Source organism: Ceratotherium simum, chromosome 2, assembly GCF_057802395.1.
Source record: "Ceratotherium simum simum isolate JZ-2026a chromosome 2, ASM5780239v1, whole genome shotgun sequence".
Lineage (NCBI taxonomy): Eukaryota > Metazoa > Chordata > Mammalia > Perissodactyla > Rhinocerotidae > Ceratotherium > Ceratotherium simum.
The window spans coordinates 51,447,488-51,474,588 of NC_141901.1; the positions used below are offsets into that span (position 1 = coordinate 51,447,488).

At 46.7% G+C, this 27,101-nt stretch overlaps 2 protein-coding genes and 1 long non-coding RNA gene across 11 annotated transcripts in view; 2 read left to right on the top strand and 1 right to left on the bottom strand.

Annotated features, from left to right (window-relative positions):
- The window catches only part of IGSF3 (immunoglobulin superfamily member 3), a 94,023-nt gene extending 86,670 nt beyond the window's left edge, over nucleotides 1-7,353 (top strand). For all 6 annotated transcript variants that reach the window (XM_087444881.1, XM_004420614.3, XM_014779981.2 and 3 more), the window contains 2 exons: nucleotides 1,934-2,404; nucleotides 4,247-7,353. In XM_087444881.1, the coding sequence (XP_087301007.1) occupies nucleotides 1,934-2,404; nucleotides 4,247-4,497 (722 nt within the window). In that variant the 3' untranslated portion in view covers nucleotides 4,498-7,353. The remainder of the gene's footprint in view (nucleotides 1-1,933; nucleotides 2,405-4,246) is intronic.
- Nucleotides 7,354-9,939: 2,586 nt separating this feature from the next.
- LOC147918011 (uncharacterized) lies at nucleotides 9,940-10,889 on the bottom strand. Its single transcript, XR_015555519.1, has 3 exons — nucleotides 10,497-10,889; nucleotides 10,216-10,313; nucleotides 9,940-10,104 (listed from the first exon to the last, which is right to left on the bottom strand). It is a non-coding gene; the product is annotated as an uncharacterized LOC147918011 (long non-coding RNA).
- An 81-nt stretch (nucleotides 10,890-10,970) lies between these two features.
- Nucleotides 10,971-27,101, top strand: part of CD58 (CD58 molecule) — a 44,514-nt gene continuing 28,383 nt past the window's right edge. For all 4 annotated transcript variants that reach the window (XM_087444883.1, XM_087444889.1, XM_014779885.2 and 1 more), the window contains exons 1-2: nucleotides 10,971-11,106; nucleotides 25,292-25,585. In XM_087444883.1, the coding sequence (XP_087301009.1) occupies nucleotides 11,022-11,106; nucleotides 25,292-25,585 (379 nt within the window). In that variant the 5' untranslated portion in view covers nucleotides 10,971-11,021. The remainder of the gene's footprint in view (nucleotides 11,107-25,291; nucleotides 25,586-27,101) is intronic.

The window sequence follows — 27,101 nt, forward strand, 5'->3', positions numbered from 1 at the left end:
GGAACCAAATTGGTAGAGGAGGGGGGTTGTGAGAAGGTAGAAATTAACTTCATTCAAAAAACTTGTACTGAGTTGTTAATACAGACAAGGCACTTGAAGGGGCCAGGAAAAGTTTTAAGCGGTTAGAAGAGAAGAAAGCAAAGGGAGAGTAGATGAGGAAGAGGCCCTCCTGGGGGGATTAAATGTCCTGTGGTCTCTGACCACCTTGCCATGATGGGTTCATTGCATCACATGACCCAGGGCCACCTCCTTTGACACATTGGCCACTAGGAGCTTTAGGGACACACACTCTGGAAGGCAAAAAAGCATCTAGACCGCCACTTGGCCTGCAGCCTTTCTCTCTAACAGCCTTGGGGTTACACGTCAGCCGTGCTCTCTGGAAGGATAAGCTGGTGAGTGAGGGAGTTTGAATCCCCTAAACTGATTTCGTCTTCTCCATCCTGCTGCTTTCTGCCCTCCAGCATATTCTCCCCCCATGAGAGCTGGGCTGATGCACCGTGCCCACCACCTGTAGCCGGCTCCTGAGCCTCTGTGTGCCAGTGGTGCACACTGAGATTCCAGATGGGCCAGGGGGCATGTGGAGGGGCTTGGCAGAGTCCCACAAAGTGGTAGGAACCCAAGCTTTGTGCTCACCTGTGGGTGACATTAAGCCAATTCATTGAAAGCCCAGGATAATACTTGGGAAATGCTCCTAATTGGTCTTCAGCCAAGTAGAATCCAATTTAGTATCTCTACTTTTGTTGATGTTACGTTGGCATCTTTCATGAGCATTTCATAAACAGAGCCAAAGGAAGGCCTTTTAGGAGCAAGGGAGTGGATTATTTGTTTAGAATCTACCCCGTGAGCCAAAAAAAAAAAGGGCAATAAAATAAAGAAACGGATTATAGCCTGTCTCTGGTGTCTGTGAGATGTGACTCACCGGCTCGGGTAGCTCTCCATGGCTGTTCTGTGTCTCCCGCCTCAGTTGGGAGGACACTGTCCGTGTCATCCTCCTGGGAGGTCCATGCTCAGGGCGAGGGGGCCTTTTAGGTCTGTTGTCTGTTTGTTTGGCTTCAGTCTGTGGAGAATAGTTACCTCCTTGGGTTCACTAAGGCATGGGCAGCAATCTCCATGCACACAGTTTCAATTCAAAAGCTGCTGAGGGGTGAATTAGTTTCGCAGAGCTGCCATAACAAATTAGCACAAACTTGGTAGCTTAAAACAAGAGAAATTTATTCTCGCACAGTTCTGGAGGCTCAGAGTCTGAAATCAAGGTGCAGCAGGGCCATACTCCCGCTGAAGTCTAGGGAAGAAGCCTTTCTTGCCTCTTCCAGCTTCTTGTGGCCCCAGGTGTTCCCTGGCCTCCTTGGTCTGTAGCTGCATTACTGCAGCCTCTGCCTCCATCTTCACACGTGCCTCTCTCAGCGTATCCTCTACTTATAAGGACACCTGTCATTGGATTTAGGGCTTACCCTAAATCCAGTATAAGCTCATTTTAACTAATTACATCTGCAATGACCCTATTGCCAATTAAGGTCACATTCCGAGGTTCCAGGTGGACATGAATTTTGAGGGGACACTATTCAACCACTACAAGGGGTTACAGTGGAAATGTGTCCCTCCCTCCCAGATTCCCATAAGCACCACGTTACCAGCTTCTTGTGAATTCTTCCACAAATATTCCATGCAATATGAGCAGATATGTATGTCAGAACAAAACGTTTTCTTCTGCATACAACAATACGTAGATTACGCAGCATTCTGTCCTCTCACAGTTTTTCTGAGTCTCTTCCCACATCTCTGCACATAGCACCACCTCATTCCTCTCAGTAAGTGCATAGTATTCTATTGTATGGATATTACTATAATGTATTTAGTGATGCACATTTAGGTTGTTTGGAGCAAAGAAATTAAAACAGCCTCTTCTCCCTTCTTTGTCTCTTATTGCCCCCAGATGCCGCCCTGCAGGTGGACACGGTGGTCCCCAATGCCACAGTGTCCGAGAAGGCAGCTTTCCAGCTGGACTGTAGCATCGTGTCTCGCTCCAGCCAGGACTCCCGCTTTGCCGTGTCCTGGTATTCTCTGAGGACTAAAGCTGGTGGGAAAAGGGGCAGCCCTGACCTGGATGAACAAGAGGAAGAGGAGGGGGAGGAGGGGGAGGAGGAGGACCTGATGGAGCGGACGGCCCTGCTGAGCGTGGGCCTGGATGCTGTCTTTGGCCCAGAGGGCGGCCCCTGGGAGGGCAGGCTTCGCTTCCAGAGGCTCTCCCCCTTGCTCTACCGTCTCACAGTGCTGCAGGCAAGCCCCCGAGACACGGGTAACTACTCCTGCCGTGTGGAGGAGTGGCTGCCCAGCCCTCAGAAGGAATGGTACCGGCTGACAGAGGAGGAGTCGGCCCCCATCGGCATCCATGTTCTGGACGCAAGTGAGTTTTCCCAATTTACAGAGGAAGGATGTCGCTTTTGATTCCAATTGTGTCTGGAGGATAAATTCAGAACTTGATTATGGGTTAATAAGCAGTTGTCTTACCTGTCATGGGCATTTAGGATTTGACATACCACTTTATATAATTGACCCTTGATTGCCCACGCTAAAAATAGGGATAGGAGTTAAAGTGATAATATACTATCTAATCTTTATAATAAACTGGATGCTCCATCAGACTCTATTTTAGTAAGATTTCGTTATACAAGTATATCATTAGTGTTACTTTGTTGCTCTTTAGAATATCCAACCCTGTCTCTCTTTAGCGAATTAGCAAGTGTTTCAGACTCATAGGAGAAAGAAGAAAAGCGAAGCCGGAATACCTAGCTGTCAGTCTTTCTTTTTCTCAAATTCCTGGGTCGTTTTTATTTTGGAGGGTGACTGGGAGGTTTGGGTGGATTTTGCATGGTTAGTTGGGAGACCAGCCTAGAAGGGCAGTGATGTTACAGGGCATCTGGGAAGACCTTTGTAGCATCCAGCTGTTGCTGTAGATGGTCCAGAACTCAGAGTTTTCATCATTCTGAGAGACTCTGTGAACAGAGACTGGAGGAAATACTTGCTGACCTGAATTATTTGTTCTAACAGGGCACTCTGGGTTAGCCCTCTGTCAAAATGGGGAATATATCAGACTGAAAATGGTGTTTTCAGTTTGTTATAGTAGAATTAGCCTATAATGCAGAAATTAAAAATTTTCTAGAAATTTCAACTTCTTTTCAGTCAAAACACTTTACCAGATAATTTTGACTTGAGTTTTTGAGTTGTGTCACAGGCTTTTTCTTTTCTTCAGTTACCTCCTGTTTACGTTGTGTTAGATCGAACCATATGAAATGGAGGTTTTGTAGGTCAAAAGTAGTTGCCTGTCAGCAATTTCATATCCTTTGGAAATCTAAAGAGTGTAAATGTATGTTAAATTTTCTCAATAATACTGATGAGCAACAGCTATGCAGTAGAAAGGAAAGCAGAAAAAAGCCTAAATTGTACTCAGACCCCCTAACGCTCTACTGAATAATCCACTGTCCAAAAGTACCAGGGAAGGCATTTAGGCCACATTTTATCTGCCCACTCTGGATGTCCATATTTATTAAGGTTCGTAGAACAGAGAGAGCATCCAGCAGCCTTATTCTGCAGAGAAGATGCAGACGCCAGAGGCTGAGCTCCTGCCAAGGTCTCGTAAGTCATAGAGCAGTTCTCAGCTGGGTCTGGGACGCTGGGTTTCATTCTCCATATCCAGGCATAACTAACACTGTTCTGTGCAGCCACAGATGCTGTGGACATTTGTAAATGGTCCATAATGACATTTTAGTTGATAATGTTAATCAAGTAAGCATCATTTCTGGTAAAATTGCTCTCAGAAGCTGGTGGGGAGGGAGCGTGTTATATCCCAAAGAGGGACGTTTGGAGTAGAACTAAGTGCAAAGGGTTGTGTAAAATAGAGCCATGCAGGAGGTTCAGGCTGAGCTGGAGTCAGCTTCTTTACCATCCTAGAAGCAGTTGAGTTCACCATCAATACACTACATTTTATTCTATGGCTTTCCGAGCAAGTAATACTGGCTCACAGTGGGAAATGGAAGCGTTGCTTTGTTTGAACTTACAGCTGTGATTTGGAAGAGGTGCTGTTGTGAGAAGAAGACAAGGGCAGTCTCCCCACCACGAGTGGAGAGACAGGGTGGGTGTGGGAGTTCCACCAAGTCGCTTCCATTGGGTTGGGCGAGGTCTTGAGGAACGAGTCCACAGTCCAGGTTCTCAGCACTCATTGTCTTGTCTCCCTCGCGGTCCTTTTCAGGTTCCACCCTGCAGTCCATCATCTGCTCCAACGACGCCCTCTTCTACTTTGTCTTCTTCTACCCCTTTCCCATCTTCGGCATCCTTATCATCACCATCCTGCTGGTGCGCTTCAAGAGTCGGAACTCCAGCAAGAACTCCGACGGGAAGAATGGGGTGCCCCTGTTATGGATCAAAGAACCACACCTCAACTACTCCCCCACTTGCCTGGAGCCCCCTGTGCTCAGTATCCACCCAGGAGCCATAGACTAAGGGGGTCCCTGGTGGACGTCGGCCACAGAGGAGCGGACGAGCTCCCTCGCTGCCTCTGTCTGCAGTCAGACAGCAGATAGCACCCACACTCAGGAGTGCTCGTGCAGAGAATTGTCAGACTTGACAAGTGTTCCAAGTCCCCGTGAGTCACAGAGAGAGACTGCCTCTAGGTGGCCGTCTTGGTCGGTTAGCTGTTTTTGAGCAGAGGTCGTCATCCTGCGGAATTAGGTTTGTTTTTGTTTCTGGTAACGTAGTGAGTAGCTCAAGGTGCCACATCTACTCACTGACTTATGTAGTATTCTCAGATAGATGTTACAGGGGCTCTTATTCTTTGTAATGGACTCTTTTTAAATCCCTCTGGTTTACCCTTTTTGGATTCTGTAATGTTGTGGACGATTTGCTCTTACATACAACTGATGGCAAAAGGAAGGACGAACTTGATAGCGCAAAGGAATCTCTTCCAAGACTTTTTGTTTCTGCACACTTGAAAATGCCACCCGTGGATCAAAATACACCCAAACATTTTTTACTTTCTCAACGATACTTGAAGATTATGTGTCATGTGGGCCAATTTGTATCTTATCTTCTTCCTCAGCTGGAGTTCTTGGAAACACTTGTAGTCAAGATGAAGGCATTGAATTTTGCTTCAAAGAACTACGTATGTACAAGAGAAATCCTGCAGAACCCCACTAGGAGTAGATGGTGCCAGGCCAGCCTGTCTGTCAGGGAGGCAAAAAAAGGCTTCCTCCGAACCTTGCCGAAAAACAAGAAAACTTTCTTGGAGAACAAGTCAGAAGCTCCACACAGCACACACTTTCCAAGTGAAAGTAGGCAGAGGCTGCTTTTAGCAGCTACCGACTTTAGGATCCATCAAAGCCAACGATTAGTGAAGGAAGAAAAAAGGCTGGTTGTCGGCTTGATCTGTTCTGCAGGGCAGCCCCAACTGGGAGCTGCCAGCTGGTGGCTTCTATTTTAAGGTGCTTTGCCAAACTCGTAAGGGAAAGTGGCCAGTGAGCCCGGAAGGGGGACAGGTCTGAGCTGAAGACACGGGGCCCAAGCAGCCACCATATACATGGACAGAGGGCACCAGGGCTGGCTGACAGCTGAGTTTCTTGAAGAGGGGGCCAGCCAGGGGCGGGAAGGAGTTTCCCGAGCCTGACGTTGGAGGGGGGGAGGAATAATTGCCTCTCTGGAGGTATGAAGACTAGGTTTTGCTTCTTCCTCCCAATTAGATTTTCCTCAAAGATATTGATGTCTGTCTTGTTCACCATTTCTCCCTGCATCTCACTGCCGTGAGAATGTCAGCCAGAGGAGGTCCAGACACAGCCCTTTGTAATCATTTCGGCTTACTTAGTCTCAGCAGAAAGTCACCACATGCTTTTTTCTGTGGGTTTCTTGCCCCTTTCTTAGATCTTGTTCGTGAGTTTAAGTGATTTGGTTCATTGTTATGGCAGCTTTTATTTGAATACCCTTAAAGCCCAACAAGGGCCCACGTCACGCTGTCGTTTTACACCATTGGGCAAGATGCGTGGTCCCCTGCAGCGTTATCAGCTGCCGGTATTTCCTTTTGCTCACTCCATGAAGATGTCCTTATGCCCTGGCTTTCCCATATTTTGCTGGTCAAGAGTGTCATCTCCCTTCCTCTATGAACCTGCCTCTTGAATCCCAAGGGAGTTCTCAATTTGGAAAAAGCCACCAGGCGTTCTGGAACTAAGTCTCACTGGAGAGATTGCTGCAAAACTCTGTTCTGACGCGGAACAGACTGTGGGGGAGGCTGTGGGGTTCCCCAGGCCGTGTGGGCGCTGCTCCTTGTCGGCGTCTGCAGGTGTGCAGGTGGCCTCGGTGCTCAGCAGATGGTTGTGCACCACAGCTGAGGGGAAGCAAGGCGATTGCTCAGCCGTTTGTTGATATGTGTACGTACTCTCATGAGACGGTGTGGTGGCACCGACCTTAGTCCCGCTGTTGCCGTGCTCATTCTCATTTATTACGCTGCAACAGTGCTTTAGAGGTACAGAATCAGCCAGCTTGGTGGTGAGGAGAGAAGGCAGTCTTTTGCCCCATTTCTTCATTTCTGGGGTGTGGACTTTCAGTGGGAAATTGCTGACCCCTAATTGATGGACTGAGTCAATGAGGGAAGATGACTTACTTCCTCTGTCTGAATGGAAAGATGCCGGAGGGCTGGCTGGGACTGGGATGTGTAACTAAGATTTGAGTTTGAAGCTATAGAAAAGTAGGTACTGCACATAATTAAATATGTGAAGAATTTGTGGGAAATTTGAAAGAAAAAAAGAAACCGAAGCCAGTATTTTAATAATTGCTTTTTCTGTTGGGCTGGGGGTTACCGTCCTAGGGGGAGCTTTTCCAACTTTCAATGAAAATCCCCAGGACCTTTCTTTGGCCATTTCTATGGAAATGTGGTGTCAGATGAATGGTAATGGTGCCGTCTGGTGGCTGCAAGACCTCATCGCAATCGCCTCCCGGAGCTTTAGTCCTCTGAGACAAGGAGCGGAAAACTGCTGACTGCTCTCTTGACTTATCGACATCTACCATGTTGCATTAATGAAAAACTACACTGTGCGAGGCCCATTCCAGGACATGGATATGACCACACCCTCTTTCACCAGGGTGTTTCTGTAGCAAGTTTTCATATTCTTTACAAATAATGGTTTCTCTGCGTTACTTGTTGGAGAGAAAAAAGAGATGGGGTAAGAAAACTACCCATGCATGATGTAGAGAGCTGTTGATTTGTTTTTGTTGGTTTTTTTTAAGGAAAACTATTTGTAAGATGTTGCACTAAAATGTTTTATATACACTTCAGAGACCTGTAGTAAATTATGTTGAAAATATGGCTGTTCACATTTACTGGAGTCCAGTGTCCTTCTTTCTCCTTACGTCATCAGCCACTCTCCTCCGGGGAACTGTGCCCTGGAGGCCTGGAGTTCTGCCCCTGGTATTGGCCTGCTGGGCTCAAGGTTCATGAGTTGCAGCCTTTATTATCATGCCCCACCCCCAGCCTAAATGGTGCCTTTGTACAAATAATAAAAAACATCCCTTACTCAAGACACTTTACTGCCATCTGCTGAAAATGTATCATAATAAATGAACACACCTACCCTGACCGTTAACACGTTGCTGCCCCTCAAATTATGTAACACACAACCCACCTGGAGGCCTGATAGGCAGCTTCAGAAGGTAGAGGTTATAACCTCTAGCTTTTTGGGGGAGGGGGGTGGGCAGGATGGGATGAGAGGAGACGGATGAAGAAGGAGAGCAGGAACATAGGACAACTTTCTCCTTGGTCTCGGCAGGAAGACCACACCATCTTTCTCAAACTATGTAGTATTGCCCCCACCCTGTGAAATATTCGGCAAGTATTTTCCAGAATGAAGGAAAAAGCAGGACCTGTGCATTCCTGTTCTGTGAGGCCGCACAACTCAAACGCTGGCATGTTTTGGAGGAGTTCACTATGCCGGCAAAGTGAGAAGAATGATAGAATAATTAAAGCCCTAGCAGTGAGACATCATTAGTCAGAACCCATCTGTAATTCCTTAAAATTCACAGAATATGCAAAGGGAACTAGATAGAGGGTAAAAAGCAGAGGGAGGTGCTCCCTTTTCTTTTGCTTCCTTTTTAAAACTCAAGCCTTTCAAAGGCTTGACTGTGTGTTTTTTTCTGCTTATCAGCCCCATTTGCTGCATTCTTCTTGCAGCTGCTGGTTTGGCCAAGGGTTGATATGACTGTTTATCCCTTGGGTACCCAGAATGGTAGCATGTTAAGTCTTATGTATTATTTTTGCCTAATTTTTTCCAAATGCTTTCTTTCTGCCAGGGAACATTCAAAAAAGGGAAATAGAGTATTATGGAATAAGATTACCCTTCTATGCCCTTGGAGCAAATCTGCCCGGTGTTTATATAAATGAAGTGAATGTCCACTTCCACATGAGGCAAGGATGATTTTCATGTATGCAGGATTAGGAGCAATGTGTTGCTCTCTCTGTGCTGGGATTCCTAAGCTTCCTGGAGGTGATTCCAAGGATGGCAAGAAGTAGACCAAGAGAGCAGAGACTGACACACCCGGAAGAGTGGCAGCCCCAGACCACATGAGCAGGCTGACTGAGCCCTTCCTTCTTATCTGCCAGTCCAGGATTCTCTACAGTGACAAGCAGATGAAAGGGGCCCTCTCAATACCGGTCACAGGATGAAAAACAGGTCCAGCTCTCCTTTTGGTGGCAAGTTCTCAGTATATGAAAGGAACCTTTCAGCCGTCTGCCTAACGCATTGCAGGTCTAGCCTTTCTGAGCCACTTTTGATTCATGAAGTCTGCTAGACCAGGCATATAAGCGTGTCTAAAAATCCCTGATGGAAGCACAGCTTTTTGTTTTTTTTTTTGTGAGGAAGATCAGCCCTGAGCTAACATCCATTCTAATCCTCCTCTTTTTGCTGAGGAAGACCGGCTTTGAGCTAACATCTATTGCCAATCCTCCTCCTTTTTTTTTCCCCCAAAGCCCCAGTAGATAGTTGTATGTCATAGTTGCACATCCTTCTAGTTGCTGTATGTGGGACGCCGCCTCAGCATGGCCGGAGCACGGTGCGTTGGTGCGCGCCCGGGATCTGAACCTGGGCCGCCAGTAGCGGAGGGCGCGCACTTAACTGCTAAGCCACGGGGCCGGCCCCACAGCATTTTTCTTAATGAGAACGCTGCCACTGCTTGCTGGTCAGAGAAGCATCCAGGCAAGAAAGACCTAATGAACCATTCCTCACCCAATGCCTGGGGACCATGAACTGGGTGGTACTTCCCAGTCACAGGGGACTGGGCAGTCCTCTCCTCAGCCCTGCTCCGGACCGGGTTGACAGCTGCTGTCGGCCAGTCCAGACAGCAGCATGGCTGCCGATCCAAAAGTTGCATCCTGCTAGTGTGCAAAAGGTAAGAGTGGTGCTTTGGACTTGGCCTTGGTTGGACTCCCAGTTCTGCCTCTTACTGTGTGTCCTTGGGCAAGTCATTTACCTTCTCTGAGCCTAAGTTTCCTCATCTGTAAAAATTGGGACAATAAGATTAAATTAATCCAGTTAATGCACTTAACGCAGGGCCTGGCTCATAGTAAGTGCTCGACAGATATTTGCTGTTATGTCACTTCCCAGTTCAAAACTGTTCAGGGGCTCCCAGTGTCTAAAGATCTGACCCCATCCATCCTTCCTTTCCAAGTTGACCGGAGTTCCTACCAGCCCAGGGCAGAGGAGAAACTTGATTTTCTCACATTTTGCCCTACACACTGCACCTGCCTGTGTTCCCAATATCTGTAGATGACAGGGAATGTCTTAAGGTAGCGGGCTTCATGGTACAGGACATTGGTCCCAGAAATTTCACTGAGATTCCTTTTAAGATTTTATGGCCAATTTAAGAAATAATTCATGAATTCTTACAGCATGGTTCAAATGTCTTGAGTAGTCGGGGTGATGGAGATGACAGCAACAATAAAGCACATTTCCACTTGGTTTCATGCTGGTGTTTATTAGGATAGCAGGGAGTCCTGCACATTGGAAGACAGTCACGTGATAACTAAGTTTCCTTAAGCACACAGCTGGGCAGGGGCAATTCTGGTGCTTCTCTCTGAAAGAGGCAGACAGGGAGGCTGCTGTGAGTGAAGAGCTGGTTCTGGGAGCAATTTGGTCTGGGATCCCATGGATTTGTGGGAAGGGCAAGCCAATCAAGAAGACTAACCTCTAGGATGGAGAGTTCCAAGTGTCTGCTGCAGCTTGGGCAGAGAGATCTTGGGAGGCAAAAAACAGTGAGGGAGCGAACGGACTTGACTCCTCAGCCTGAGGGAAAGTCCACAGTTGAGAGGGAAGAAAAGGAAAACAGAAAGGAAACCGAGATGGGAGAAATCACAGGCTGAAAATTCCAGTTCCGGGTTGAGGGAGGGGCGGGGGAGGGTGAGGCTTAAGGAAAAGCGGGCATGCACTCGAATGAGGAAAGACAAGCGCTTGAGGGGCGCTGATTACCCCAGGTAGTCCCACACATTCTAGCAGTTGTCTAAAACGTCCCGTTTCCCGTCGTTTTAATACTCGAGGAAAGAGTGGTTCAAAGAGACTGTCTAGTCCAGGGTCCCCACGGCTGAAAAGGCACGCTCCGCGCCGCTGCGGCTGCTGGAGAGCGCTGGAGGAATACAGGGCTTCGGAGGCTCCGTGGAACAGCGCGGGAGGAACTAAGAGAAACGAGGTTTTAAAAACGCAAGCACTTTTCAAGGAGAGCCCCACCGAGCACACAGGGGGGCGGCGGGGTGACAGGAGGGACCGGGCAGGGGGACAGCCGGCGTTTGGGGAGACAGAGCACGAGGACGCGGGACCAGCGGCGTCCTGCGGAAAGAGGAAGGGCCGGGGCGGGTGCGGGGCGGGACCGGCCGCTGAGGGGCGGACGCAAGGCGGCCGTGGGCGCAGGGCGGGGCGGGCGCCGGGCCCGCACTCCGCGGCGGGCGAGGCCAGTGCCCGGAACTGCGGCTGCGCCAGGCGGGGGCCCCGGGCGCAGAGATGGCCCGACACGCCATGGCCGCAGGGAGCGCCCCGGGGTGGGCCGCGGGGGTCCTCGCCGTGGTCTGCCTGGTCTTCTGTTTCGGTGAGTGGAGGCCTTCCCCGGGCCCCCCGCAGGGACGGGCAGCGCTGGGTGCGACCGTGACCCCAGGGCTCCGGGGCCGCGTGGGCCGGCTGGGCTCAAGGCGATTGCAAGTTGGGTTGGGTGGCAGTAGAAACGCAGCCAGCGGACCCTTGGGGAGAGCAAGTTGTCATTTCCTCAGCAAGTCTCCCGTGGGCAGTCGAGAAGAAACTTTGAGCCCAGGCGCTTGAATCCTGTTTGGGTGGAAGAGGCACGGGGCTCCAGCTCGTTCACCTCTCCGGCGCTGTTTTCTCTCTCTGGGGATCCCTGCTAACCCCCCTCCCCACCCCGATCCCCGCTCACCCCCCACCCAGTGTTCTCCGGAAGGGTGTGCCTCTTCTCTGAGACTCGAGTGACTGCTAAGTTACTTGTCGGGCCTCCGGCGGGCGGGCCTTATCACTGCCTCCCGGGCCTGGGAACTCGCCCGGCACGGGGGCTGGGGACCGGTTCTCGCCGCCCGAAGGATGCGGCTGGTCGCCAGCACTCCGCCCTCCCCCGCCGGGAGTGCCAGTCCCAAAGCCAGGGATTTCCACCCGCGCGCGGGAGGGGGAGAGGAGAGGGAGAGAAGGGTCTAGAGTCGGTGATGGCCTCACTTGGGATTCCTCAGTAGTGCGGCCGGTGCTCCTTGCCCCTCCCTTCAAAACAGAAAAGAACTAACTTGTGAGTGTCTAGAACTGCGGCCATCCCTTTCACACTTCTTCAGCTAAATCGTCACAACAGCCCCATGAAATATAGGTATCTTTGTCTCCATTTTTACCTCCTCACCCGCATAAGCCCCTCCACACACAGGCCCCTAGTTAAGTCATATCCAAACCCTGGGACATAGCAATAACCCCGTTAACTGGTTCTCCTTTCTGTGCGGGTTTCCCATTGGGCCCCTTTTTGATCGGGTGCTACCAGATCCATCTTCCATCTCCATGCTGCATTCAGCGTTTATTGAGTGCCTGTGGGGTACATACATCTATGGAGCACAGCCTGGGGGGAGGGGTTGAGATATGCTCAAAAATCCCTCCCTTGTAATGCCCAGAAGTAAGTGTTGTAAGAGGGCTTAAACAAAGTGCTAGGGGCCTGCAGAGGGAAGAAAGCAATACCTTTGGATGAAATCAAATATCTTGTGAAGCAAAGACTTTACAGAAGGAAGGGTATTTGAACCCAGCCTCCGAGGACAGGTGGTATGTGGATGTGCCATGACATGGGAAAAGATTCCAAGAGGAGGAGACCAGGTCAGAAAGACAGGGGAGCAACAGTGTGCAGGGTGAATCTGGGCGGTAGGGAGTCCTTCGGTGTCACTGAAGGGTAATGTGCCCACGGGAACTTGAGGCCCCGTGGCGGAGCCCTGAATGTCCCCTTTGGGAGTTTGGATTCTCTTCTGTAGGCAAAGGAGAGCTGTTTCTGGGCCTGACAGGATCAGAGCCATGCATTAGGAAGGGTAATCTGGCAGCAGTGAAGAGGGAGAGGAATTGGAAGCAGAGAGGTCAGGGCAGACTACCATCACAGGGCCCAAAGAGCTGTGAGGCTTTCATGTACCGTTGGCTGTGGGAAAGGAGGAGAGACACATGCAGAGCCTGAATGGATGGGGTCACCCTCCTCCAGATGAGCTGGTCTCCCCCTGGTCCTGGAACGTACCTGTTGTCACTGCTGCCTGTATCTGTGCTCTCTCTTCCCCCGAAAACCCAGTTTAGCCATCCAGCCCTTCCTCCTCCAGGAAGATTGTCTGAACAGTCCCCTCATACTGGTCTCTCCCACCTGTTCATGTATTTATTCAGAAGTCATTTCATTCAGCAAGCATGAATATCACCTGCTCTGAATAGGCCTTGCACTAAGGACAAGGCTGAATGAATGGTGCAGGCCTGTAGAAGGTGAGCCCTTTGTGGGCCGAGCGTGCTTCACTAGGAAGCTGCCTGACACCGTGATAAGCAGCATCAGCTCAAGTCAGATGCCTGACTTCAGACCCTGGCCCTGCCCCTCGCCTGGGTTACGAACTTCTATAAATTACTTAACTTCTGTGTGCCTCGGTATCTTTGCCTTTGAAGAGAGAGTACACCACTCACATGAAAGGATAAAATAGTATCTACTTCATGGAATGATTGTGAACATCAGGCATTCAGCAGATACTTACTGAGTGTCAGCTCTGTGTCGGGCACTGTACGAGGGCCTGGGGATACCAGGAACACTCTTCCTGGCCTCTGTGAAGCTTACATTAAAGTGGGGGAGAGAGATGGTAAATAAATAAACGAGGAAATATAAAGATGGTGGGTGGTGGTAAAGAAAACATTTACTAATAAAGAGATTAGTAAAGCAGAGGAAAGGTGAGTGGAAGTGGTTCATATTTCTTTTGAATTTTTTAAAAACTTTGGAACATATAAAATCTTTAGAATAGTTGCAAAATAGTACAATGAACACTTACATGCTTTTCTCCTGGAATCACTGGTTATTAACATTTTGTCATATTTGGTTTACTTCTTCCTCTTTATGCACACACACTTAAAATTTCTTTTTTTTTTTGCTAAACCATTTGAGAGTTGCAGCCTTTATGAGGCCTTACCGCTAAATATTTCAACTTGTCTCTTCTAAGAATAAGTCTCCCGTAAGCCACAGAGCCATCAGCACAGTCAGGAAATAGAGCATTGTTACAAAACTATTTTCTAACAGAGACCAGAAGCCAATCCCAGATCACACACTGCATTTGGTAGTCCTGCCTCTTAATCTCCTTTCATCTAAAACTGTTGCCAACTTGTTTGTTTTGCTTTGTACTTTTTGACATCGCCATATTTGAAGGGTCTGGACCCGTTGTTTTATAAAATGTCCCTCTGTTTGGATTGTCGGTTTCCTCGTGATTAGATTCTGGGTACTACCTTCTTGGCAGGAATTTTTTACGGGTGTGTTGTGTCCTTCTCATCAGGGGTGGATGCAGCCCATTTATCCCCTGACTGGAGCTGTTAACTCCTATTATTTGGTTAAGGTGAGGTTCACCAGATTTCTCCAGCGTAGAGGCTCTTTTCCCCCTGTGTAAATAATACGTGATTTATCAAGTGACACTTCGAGGTTGTGTGAACATCCTGTTCTCCAACAGTCTTTCACCGAGTGGTGATTCTTCCCCGAGTCCATTCTCACTAAGATATTTGTAGATGGCAATGTCCTATCCCTATTTTTTTTTTTTATACATTATTGACATTCTTCAGTAATGGAGAGCTTTTGCAGCTCCCTTTCTAATTTTATTTTTTTAGTACTAGGGTGGACTCATGGATATTTTTTAAGATGGCATTCCTGTCGTTGTCCATTTTGATGCTCAGTGATCCTGAATTTGGCAAGGAGGAACCCCTCCAATCTTCATTGTCCTTTTGCCATATTTCCATCAATTTTTGAGCACTTCCTTACTTTCTGGCACGGAAAGATGTTCTAGACTCATTTTGTAGCTCTCCTGCTTCAGCCTTGGAATCATTAGATTCCCTTGTTCCTTTTAGTGGGGGATGGTATTTAGAAATCAAGATCTGGTTGCTAGGTGCACTCAAGGCTGCTGGAGTCATGGCTTCCAGGCCCTGTCAGTTTTCAGAGCTAGGAAATAGAGTTTTCACAAAGTCGTGTGTTTATCTTGTTAGCACTACGGCTAATCCGACAGTTTGGTTCTTCTTCCTCTTCCTCCCTTCCCTATTTGTGGCTCCCTTCTCCATAGTGAGAACTCTATTCTTTGTAGCATCAGTATATTTTCCTAATGGACATTAAACACAAAATAGTTTCATAATTGCTATACCAATACCACTACCAAGCATAAACTTCACTAAATACAGCTCAAGATTTCTTTGTAGTTCTTTTTATGCTTCCATAATATCCCACTGAATATGTATAGAATACTATATTCAAAAGTTAGTCGGATTAATTCTTTTTCTTTCTTCTGTGTGGTTATTAATTTGATATATAGTTGCATTAATTTGTTTCTGTTTATTCAATTTTAGGGATTTCCCCCTTGATTTAATTTTTAAATACATATTATAGGGGCCTGCCCAGTGGCATAGTGGTTAAATTCATGCACTCTGCTTTTGCACCCCCGGGTTTGGATCCCGGGTGTGGACCTACACACTGTTCATCAAGCCGTGCTGTGGCGGTGTCCCACCTACAAAATAGAGGAAGATTGGCACAGATGTTAGCTCAGTGACAATTTTCCTCACCAAAAAAAAAAAAAAAAGTAAAATATTAACATGGTTCAAATCAAAACTATTTAAAAATATATGCTCAGAGAAATTCTGTTACCTCCCACCCCCTCCCTCATAACATGTTATTTGTTTCTGTTTTATCTTTCTTGTTTCTTTTTGCAGATATAAACAGATACATATGTTTATTTCTAACTCCCTTTGTTAAACAACAGGTAACATACTCTGTATAACTCTTTTGTACGTTGTTTTTGTCAATTAACCATATGTCTGGAGAATCGTTCCATGTCAGTGATAGAGATCATCCTCATTCTTTTTTCACAGCTGAATAGTACTCCATGGGGTGAAGGAACAATATTTCATTCAGCCTGTCTCTGGTGGTTAGTATTTTATATAATGGTCAGGGGAGGGCCGGCCCCGTGGCTTAGTGGTTAAGTGCGTGCGCTCCGCTGCTGGCGGCCCGGGTTCGGATCCCGGGTGCGCACCGAGGCACCACTCCTCCAGCCATGCTGAGGCCGCGTCCCACATACAGCAACTAGAAGGATGTGCAGCTATGACAGACAACTATGTACTGGGGCTTTGGGGGAAAAATAAATAAATAAAATCTTTAATGGTCGGGGGAGGGTCTCTTTAAAAGGATGACAGTTGAGTGTAGACTTAAGGACGTGAGGGAGCAGGCCAGGTGACTGCCTGGGGGAGCGGCACTCCAGGCAGAGAGGATGGCAGCAAAAGCCTGAGGTAGGCTTCAAGCATTTAAAGAACTTCCAGGAGAAATGACGTGTAAAAGTAGTCAGGGCTAGAGCCTAGAGATAAAGTTTTGTGGGCCCTTTTAAAGACTGTGACTTTTTCATTTCCAGAGAAATGGGAAGTTTCGGAGAGTTTAGAACAGGAGGGAAATTATGACAGCTTGTGTGTTTAAGTGAATTATTCTGGCTGCTATGGAGAATGTCTGTAGAGTGGGGCGAAGGAGAAGCAGGGAGACCAGTTAGGAGGCTGCAGGAGCAATGCAGGTAAGAAATGGCAGGGGGAGGAGGACAGACACGGGAGACGTGGGACGTGGTTTGAAGGTAGAGTCAGCAGGGTTGGTCCCTTGATTGCATCAGTGGGATGGCATGTGATCAGGACCCACCAGGTAGTGCCGGGCAAGTAGCAAGCTCAAAAATAGGAACTGTGGTATTAGTTAGCTCTGTTTAGCAGAGCCTGTCTTATTCTGCTGCTGTTGACCTTTAATAGAGCCTTTATCTTGCCAACTGTCTCCCCAACTAGAGTTTAGTTCCTTGTACGCAGGAACCAACTCATACCCTACTTCTTAAAAAATTCCTTTCCGGGGGCCTGCCCGGTGGCGCAAGCAGTTAAGGGCGTGCGCTCTGCTGCGGCAGCCCGGGGTTCGCTGGTTCGGATCCCGGGCGTGCACCAAAGCACCGCTTGGCAAGCCATGCTGTGGCCACGTCCCATATAAAGTAGAGGAAGATGGGCATGGATGTTAGTCCAGGGCCGGTCTTCCTCAGCAAAAAGAGGAAGATTGGCAGATGTTAGCTCAGGGTCGATCTTCCTCACAAAAAAAGAAAAGAAAAGAAAAAAAAATTCCTTTCGGGGCTGGCCCCATGGCATAGTGGTTAGGTTCAATGCGTGCTGCTTCAGCAGCTGAGGTTCGTGGGATCGGATCCCTGGCACAGACCTACACCACTCATCAGCCATGCTGTGGTGGTGACCCACATGCAAAGTACAGGAAGATCGGCACGGATGTTAGCTCAGGGTGAATCTTCCTCAAGCAAAAAAAATGAGGAAGATTGGCAACAGATGTTAGCTCAGGGCTAATCTTCCTCAGCAAAAAAAAAAAAAATTCATTGATTTGTTTTAATGTTTTTTAACAATACAGATTGTTAAATCTGGACATTAGATGATAAAGTATTTGTCAAGCATTTCTCCATTTTAAGTTATTACCTTATCTCATATTCTAATGTGAGACTTGTTCGTGTGCTTTGCTGCAATCAAGATTCAGAGATCTATGTTTTTATTTAGGAAAGCTAATCCAAGTCAAATAGTGCTGTGTATTCCTACTGGAAAACTAGACCCCATGTTATAATGGGGTATGAATAATAATAGGTGCTGTGAATTAAACACATGCTCTGTGCCAGGCACTGTGCTTAGTATTTTAGATTTTTGTTTTCTTTTAATTGTCAACATCAGTTTTATTAGGTAGGGACTATTAAAGCAGAGAACAAAGCTTAGGTAGGTAAAGCACCTTGTCCGAGTTCACACAGCAAATAAGTGGCAGAGGAGGCTAGAACCCAAGTCCATCTGACTCAAAATCCATGCATTCACAGCCTGGGGTTAGATAAGCAACTCTTTGAAGCTTGGTAGAGCCAGAGGTGATCTCTTATATATGACATGTATTCATTGTCCAATGTAATTTTGCTAAGGCATGTGAAATTATATGGGACAGCACAATTACCAATCACATAATGTTGTATTCAATATCATAATCTACAATGGGGGGAAACTTTTGGGTCATAAAATTCAGAATGGGGATTTATTTACATATTTATTTATTAACATTTTGCCATAGTTATATACTCACTATACACCCACACTTCACTCCTAAATCCTTCTGCGTAATCCCAATAGTATTATAATATTTATGAAAATTAACAGTAATCTCAAAACATCACCTAACTTCTACCCTTATTCAGATTTCCCCAATTGTCACAAGAATGTCTTTTTATTTTTTTTTAGAAAACAGGATCTAATCAAGTTTCACGCATTGCATTTGTCACTATGTTTTTGGTTTAATTTTGCTAAGTATCTTTGAAATTGTGAAAGAGACTTAGAAACCACTTTTTTAGAACTAGATCTAGGAATTTGTTTTATTGCCCTTTCTATCACTCTAACGTTTCTTTGATAAATACAGGCTTAGAGGGTAGATATTGATTTCTCTGCTTAAAAGCAGAAAGTTTGCCTGCATACATCAGCCCTTATTTGCACGAGTTTTCTGTCTTTTGATTTCTTCTCACGTCGTTTCTTCTCGAGTGCAGAAGGCTTTTTGAAGATTTCACTCGAGGGCATAGCCTCTTACGTTCTGCAGTCACAAATCAAACCTTCTTTCTCAAGACTGAAGGTGAAACCAGGATGCCACCTTTTCCATTTGCTTAGATAGGTTGAGGTTTAATATGAAAGGTGATGGTAAGATAGGGAGACCCTCCCCAGAAAAGCACTGAGAACAGGTCAGCAGTTCCTCTTTGGAACTGTGCCCCTCCACCAGCCTCAAAGGAAAGTGTCCTTCAGCCACTATAGGCACGGGATCGTCTTCTGTGGCCCCTTTCCTTTTTTTGTCCCTTTCCCTTGTCCCCTTGGCCTTCCCCTTCTCAGATGCTGCTGGTGCCTGTGCTGGTGAGCTTTTAGCCCAAGGGCTCTGAGGCTGAAAATGAAACCGGTGAAAATGAGGGGACCTTTTGCCCAGAATCACTGAAATAAATTCATGTCTGCTCCTTGACCCCAATTGGGAGCTGCTAGTTCCAAGTTCTGTCCTTTGTGTCATTGAACCAATTATCCATCCAAGGGAACCAAATTACCTTGATAGACTTGTTCTCAGGAAACAAACCCATTTTGGGTCCTAGTGACCTTCCCTTCCTTTTCATAATGTTCCCCAAAATGTCTATGGAGATTAGTGCCTGAATTTCCATCAGGCTGACTGGTCTTTAGTTTTTTTGAACGTTTTTTTTTTTCCCCCATGTAACAGTGAAAAACTAGAAAAAAATGAAATTTAACATACACATTCAGAAAATAATAAGAAACTCAGATTAATAAGAAACTAATAAGGGCTGGCCCCGTGGCTTAGCGGTTAAGTGCACGCGCTCTGCTCCTGGCGGCCTGGGTTCGGATCCCGGGCACGCACCGACGCACCGCTTCTCCGGCCATGCTGAGGCCGCGTCCCACATACATCAACTAGAAGGATGTGCAGCTATGACATACAACTATCTACTGGGGCTTTGGGGGGAAAATAAATAAATAAAATCTTAAAAAAAAAAAAAAGAAACTAATAAGGCTATGTGTCATCATAAATTAGTTGTAATAGAATTTCTCAGCTATGAACTGAATAACTGAAAAGTAACAGGGATTATAAAGAAATTTTTCATGAAATGATCCATAGTGTATTGAAATACCTTGAATCAGACTTTGGAGAATAGATTTTAAAAGACTCATAGTCTTAAATAGCTCTCTTAAGAACCTTATTCCCCAAAGCATGCTGTAGGTCTCACATGTGTCCTAAGGCAAGAAGGGTCAAAGGCAGATGTGGCTTTTGAGTGTGATGGGATGTGGGTCTCTTGAAAGGACAGGCAAGAATAGTGCTGTCGAATAAAATGTAATATGCAACAAGTGAAATTAATTTTAATAATATATTTTATTTAACCTAATATACCCACAATATTTTCCTTTCAACACATAGTTGATATAAAAAATATCAATAAGAGATCTTACCTTCCATTTTTCATACTAAATCTTCAAATTCTGGTGTGTGTTTTACACTCACAACACATCGCAGTTCGGACTAACCACATTTCCTGTGCTCACGAGCCATGGCTAGTGGCTCCTGAATTGGACTGTGCAGATTGGGAGGGAAACGTCTTGGGAAAGGAGAAGGACTTGAAGTACAAGAACAAGGAATAAAATGGAGAGTATTTTAGCATGACAGGAAACAGGAAAGTTCAAAAGGAAGTTGATTTAGAGAACCAACATCTTAATTCTGGCTGAGCTCATCCAGGAGGCAAGGAGTAGCCTGACAGCTGAGAGCACGTGTGAGGCGAGTTCTGGGGATTTCTGGGACGGGGGGACCAGGGGGTTTACTGCCTGTTGGGAGTCAGGTGGCTGCAGTTTCAGTCTGAAATAGATGGAGACAGGGAAGCAGCGGTGGTGTCTCTGAGACCAGGCGATTCCTCCCTTGAGCACTCATGGAATCAGAAATCGCTGACTGGGACTGGGTAAGGGTGGAATCGACAAGGAAAGACTGAGGCATCTCCTCACGTTGTAGCTAACAGTGCAGGCTCTGGAGCCGGCTACCTGTGTCTGGACACCAGCTCTGTCCTGGATCAGCTGAGTGTCCTCAGTCAGCTTCTGAACCTCTCTGAGCTCTGGTATCCTCATCTGTAACCTGGTGGTTCTCACTCTCTGAATGCTCTTCCCCATATTCTCAAGCTCACTCCCTCACTTTTTCCAGGCCCTGGTCCCATGCCAACTGTGACCACCCACCTACAGTACCAACCCCCCTCCTCATGAGTCCTCCTCCTCCCCCATACTCTGCTTCATTCTTCTCAGTAGCACTTAACGCCACCCGGCACAGGGCATACGCACTCTTCCACTTACTGTGTTCCTCCCCCCGCTGTAACATAAACTCCAAGAGGACAGGATTTTGTCTGTTTCATGTACTGCTGTATCCTGCCAGCTTATTACAGTGCCTGGGACATAGGAGGGGACTCCATAGATCTTTGATGAATGGATACATGACGAATAAGACCTAGCTCACAGAGCCGAGTTGAGGATTAAATGAATGAATACGTATGTGTATGTGTCTAGCTCTTAGAACACATGCTTGGTTCATAGTAAGCCTCAAACACAGGAAATGCTGCTGCTGTTGCTGTTAGATATTATTATTGAGGCTGTGCCAGCCCAGGGCTCATTTGCATGGGATTTATGAAGAGCTAGGTGACAGAAACACGCTGCACTACACTTCCTTGAGTAAAAAGACTGTCTTCTTCTTCACTGTCTGCATACCTGGTGAGCAGACTTCCTACCCCAAAACTGGGACATGAGGGCTGACTAATAGGAGAGTATTTATGGACTCGATAGGACAGATTATTTGATATCAGCACTGGCCTAGACATTTTAGAAGCGTGGCTGCTCCTCTGGACTGTGAATGTGTGTGTGTCGATAGAGGCTTTGTTTCCAGACTTGGGCTCCCAGGTTGCCAGGGAGGAGTCACTGCAAGTGTGCTGTGTGATGCAGAGGAGAGGCAAGAGGAATAACCTGGCAGTCACAGCCCCCGTCTAGAGGAGAAACCCAGCTGCTTCCTTGGGTGCACAAATGCCCCAGGACCCTGCTGTCTAGGCTTGAACCAAATCACTGTTAGAATGTCATTCATATGGGGAAATACCAAGGTTTATATATTCAGGTACTGAAACTTTTAGGGGATTTTTTTTCTTTTCATCGAATGAATCTTTAACTTAACTGCTAAAATCTGCAGGCTATATGGAACATTAAAAATATTTTAGAGAGAGAAAGGAGTATTTTATTTTATTTATTTATTTATTTTGTGAGGAAGGTCAGCCCTGAGCTAACATCCATGCTAATCTTCCTCTTTTTGCTGAGGAAGACCGGCTCTGAGCTAACATCTATTGCCAATCCTCCTCCTTTTTTTTTTTTTCCCTCAAAGCCCCAGTTGATAGTTGTATGCCATAGTTGCACATCCTTCTAGTTGCTGTATGGGGGACGCGGCCTCAGCACGGCCAGAGAAGCGGTGTGTGGTGCTCGCCCGGGATCCGAACCCGGGCCGCCAGTAGCGGAGCGCGCGCACTTAACCGCTAAGCCACGGGGCCGGCCCGAAAGGAGTATTTTAAAATCACATTGTTAATTTCTAAGAAAAAACTGAAACAAATCTTTCCTCCAAATCCCATGACTAGCTTGTGTCTAATAAATGGCGTCAATGAACAAGTTGCATCTCCTCAAACCTCAGACAGGCTGTTAACTTTGATTAGGGGCTGACATCCTGAGTGGGTGCAAGCTTATCTGGTGCAGTGCCCTAAAGCCCACACCACTTAGTAGGGCTGTGTTTGTCTTAATAGATGAGACCTAGTTAAGCTTGAACGGGAGACAGGAGACAAAGGGGAACCTCTCAGAATGAACAGCGGTGGGGTGGGAATGGGGAGTGGGGACCAGCAGACTCTCCAGCCCTGCTTTGGTGCTGGAGGCAGGCAATGGGGAGAAAAGGGGTCTGTTTTGATGGCATACGAGGGGTCCCAGGCCATTTATTCTTCAGAGCCAGTTAAACGTCTCCACCCCTCTCTGAGGAGTCATGATTCTTCACCCAGGTTCCACAGCAATTTGGCGCCTTGCAAAGCTCAGGGTTTGGGGTGACTGTCAAATTTTGTGGTTCCATCAGGAGGCCTTGCCTTTTGGACTACACTTAAGTTGTATTTAAATCAGTTTAGTTAATTCACTCAACAAAGTTGAGTGTCCTTCATGTGCCAGGCAATGGGGAGACAGCAAAGCCCAAGGATGATCCTGCCGTGGCCTGCCCGCTCACACCTCTGTCTCACGTCATTGTACTCCTGCCTCAGGAGTTGTTGTCTGAAGGTGGACCTGCCACACTCTGCTTGGCAGAGCTAGTTGCTGCTCATTCTCCAGAACTCAGGGAGCCTTCCCTAACCCCTCGTTGGCTCCCTTAAGTAGGTGCTCTTAGTGACACCCTATGCTTCTACCTGGTGGCACTTATTACAGTTGCAATTGGTTGTTTGTCTAATTATTTGTATAAAGTCTGACTCTGATAAAAGAAGGGAAGCTCTAAGAGGGCAGGAGCTTTGTCTGTCTTGTTCTTGGGGGTCCTGCATAGTAGAGATGCCCAATGAATATTTCCAGAATGGTTGAATGACGGTACCAGGCTGTTGTGAAAGGGAAGCTGAATAAGGAGCCAGAAAATCTGTGTTCTGGTCCCTCTGCTGCCGTAAACTTGCTGAGGACATTGAGCAATTGATGGCCTCTTGGAGCCTATTTCCTTGTCTGTACAACGGGATTAGCAACCCCACTGCACATGGATGTGGAGAGGGCTAAAAGGGGACACAAGAGTCTGTGAACACATAACTGGCAGAGAGTAGACATTCAGTAACATTTTCTTTCATTTTTCTTGGTGCCCTGTCACTTTACCTGTGAAATGGGGGTAATTTGACTAAATAATTTTTAGAGTTTCTTCCAGCTCAAAATTACTATGATTTTTTTTCTGAACTGGTCTCCCCCTTTCTCCACCTATTCTTCTCTCTGTTGCTAGCTCCATTCCTGACTTCTTTCTTCTTCTTGTTCTCAAGCCCAGGAAATAGCACCTCTGAAACATCCCTGGGAAAGATAGCAGCCATCTTTATGCAGCCAGGTGTGGCAGTTCATCTCAAAACTCTTCTCTTCCTCCGCCACCCTACTCTTGTTCACTCTCATTCATTCATTCGTTTATTCATTTACAAGACATTTTGAGCCTCCACTGTTGTGTATGGACCCCTCAAATCCTATTCCTTTTCACCTGCCTTCCCATGTGCTCTGGTTGAGTCGAAGGGATAGTGCATGATCCTCAAAGCAATGGAAGGATGTTGGTGTATTTTTGAGGGTAGTCTCCCTCAATTAAGGGAGATGGGTTCTAAAACTCCTTGCAAATAGATAAATGGGGGATATTTGCTTCTTATTGAAATTACTGAACACAATTGCCTACAATTGGTCTATTTACTGTTCCTGATTTTTCCTGTGCTCTTTCAATTAGCCTGATTGCTACTAGGCAAAAACTTCAGTCAAGTTTTAATTTATCTTTAATGTCTTTCACTTAACAGCTGCTCTTCTCTCTTAACAAGAAAGTCAAGTCTGGAGCAAGATATATTTAAACCCATTTTGCGGTATCAAGAATATTCCAATCCAGTGGTGGTAGTAACTGTTTAACAACTGGACTGGTGTGGAGGAGGTAGGAGGCTCTGATTAGAAGCATTAGTCAGTTTCTTTGCTGTAAATACTCCCATCATAGTGGATTTCAAGCTGTCATCCGGACTTCACTGAACGGAGTTGGGTAGAGATGCCAGCAGTTGGCTCATGAGAGATGATTGGAGCCAGCTCCAGCACGCCACTGTACCCTGTCCCTGAGTCCTTCATCTCCATCGTACGCCTGACTTGCTTCCCAATCATTGTTTCTGATCTCAGTTAATGGCACCTCTCAGTCAGTCAAGAAAGAGGCTTGACAGTCATCATTATCTCCTCCCTCTCCCTCATCCCCCACACCCAGCCACTAAATCCTGTTAATTTCTCTTTCAAATGTCTCTTGGTGTCTGGCTGCTTGTCCACCCCCACTGCCAGCACTTCGGTCTGCTCTCCCAGTCCATCCCTCTCTCATTGCTACAGCACTGACCTCTATTCTGGTTTCTCTGCCTCCACGCTTGCCCCTATCAACCACTGTCTGCTCTGCAGACAGGGTCAGCCTGCTGAAACTTAAGTTACGTCATGCCAGTCTTTTGTTTAATACCCTCTTATAGCTTTCTCTTGCCATTAGGGTAAATTCCAAACCCTTAGCATATCTTACCTGACACCCCCAGCCCCCAACTCATATGCCCTGGGATCTGGCCCCTGCCTGCCTCTCCAGCCTCATTCCTCACCCATCACCCCCTTGCTCTCTTCATTCTAGCCATTTGGAACTGCTATTATTTCCTCAAATACCCCAGGCTCCTTGGTGATTTAGGACCTGCCTTTGGAGGTGCTGCTTCTTCTATCTGTATGATCACCTCTCCTCCCCCTCCTTACTCATCCCGAGGCTGGCTAACTCCTCTCCTCCCTCAGTGATTTGCCGTCCTGTGTCGGTGTCAACATGACTTCCTGGAGAAGGGTGGTTCTCCTTGCCTGCTCAGTGTCGTCTCCAGGAAACGGGGCTTCTGCAGGGTCTGGAGCGGTACTGTCCTGTCTCGTTTGCTGCTGTATTTCCAGCGTTGCCCACAGTACCTGGCACGTAGTTGGTGCTCCATAAATGTGGAATCCCTTTCTTGGGTTAATGTGGGTCCAATTTCCCCATTAAAGAGTAAACTCCACGTGGTTGAGCATGTTTTACTTCCAGTACTTTCTGTCAGCAGTTTATTAGCTTAGCACAAAAAGTAGCTGATGAATAATTTTTACTGCGAAATTTAACTTTGTGTTTTTCCAAAGAGCATCTTGGAAGATGGTTTTCTATTTTTGATAAAGTCATGTTTTTCCTAACCAATTTTTTTCCCTCCTAGACGTCATCAGCTGTGATTCCCAATTGTATGGAGCTGTGAACAAGAATGTGACTTTCTTTACAGCAAGTTCTACGCCCGTTAAAGACATCCTGTGGAAAAAAAGAAAGGATAAAATTGTAGAAAAGGAAGAAAACTTTGAGGCAAAAGTTTTCCAACCTTTTACAGATAGAATTCATTTAAACAGTATATCAGGTGACCTCACCATCTTCAATTTAACATCATCAGATGAAGATGAGTATGAATTTGAATCCTTAAGCATTAAAGATAGTATCAAATTCGTTCTTATGGTGCTTGGTGAGTATTCCATAAATTGGTTTGTTTAAAATGGCAACTTTCCAACTATTTTTAAGAGCCTAATACAAATTAATGGTTTATGAGAAATAAAATAATTAGATATCACATGTTGTCAGGACTTTCCTCTCTTTCTGGTGCACAGGAGCCACTTTCAATTCCCTTGTCATTCTTTGGGTGAGGAGAGGATGTGACTGAGGTGGGAAGAACAGCACCAGTTGGGCAGAGCTGCTGCCAGCAGCATCACTTGTCTTGCTAGGAATGTTCTGGAAAGGGATGTGGTGGCAGCAATGAACTCAGAACTCTTTAAGCTCCACTGATAGATGGAACTGAAGTAGAGTTTCTGCTTCCTCCTGCAGCCCACCCAGGAGGTGGATTTCTTTCTTCTCCTGTATCACTGTAAACTGGAACTGGATATGGGTACATGTTCCTCCATGCATCCCATCGATGCTTTCAAGTTATTCTCCTGACCTCATCTCTAACACTTCTTCCTTGTTCTAGTCGTCTATAGGCCCAGGGGTGCACCCCAATGTTTTTTGATTATTTCAGTGCCTGGTTCATTTTCACTGTTTCTGATGTGCCTGCTGTCATAATTCTTGGTGATTGTTATATTTAAATGAAAGGTCTTTCTGATCTCCTGACTTCTCAGTCCTTGGTCTCCTCTCCTGTAATGATCTTGTTCTACACTCTACCTTACCTCTCCCCATGGACATAACCTAGAACTTACCATGACCTGTAATTCCAGTCCCTTCATTGTCTCAGTGTCAGCTGTCCCACCTCCTCTATTTGAAGGTCACTTCCTCTGCCAATGTGACTCTGACAGTCCTTCACCCCCCTGATGTCCTCCCTGCCCTCCCTATGCAGCCCCAGTGCCATGGTCACTCGCTGGGCTCACTCTGTTGCAGACACACTCAGCTTCCTGGCTCCTTTTTTGCTTGGTAATGTCATGTGGCCAGTCCAACCACGTTCAATCCAATGCTCTGCCTGTTCTGTGCTCACACACTGGTAGCTGCAGAAAAGCACATCACCTTACAGAGCCCTATGCTTTAAGTTTCTGATCACTTACCTCAACTAAATCCAGTGTATTCCTGGTGTCTTCACTCACGCACTCTCTGGGCAGTTATCTTCCCTCCCTTCAAACCTCCAACACCTCCTTCTCCAGACCCACTCTTCAGCTGAAGGCTTTGCTTCTTGTTTCACTGAGGAAAAGGCACCATCAGAAGAGAATTTGTATAAGCTCTTGCCACTAGCCTACCTGCCTACTTGTTCCTGAGCCTGTGTACTCTGTTGTCTCCCGTTTCCATTCTGAACTTTCTCAGTTCTCACCTGGGGCCAAACCCTCTGCTTGTGCCCTGGATACGCTTCCTCTCCCTGCACTCAGGGATATCACTGATTCCACTTGCTCTCTCCTTACAGGCGTTTCCCCCATGAGCTAATGGCTCATTCCTGTCAGCGCACAAATATGCGGTTATTTTTACTGTCATTGAAAGCCCTCTCATGGCCCCTCTACCTCTCCAGC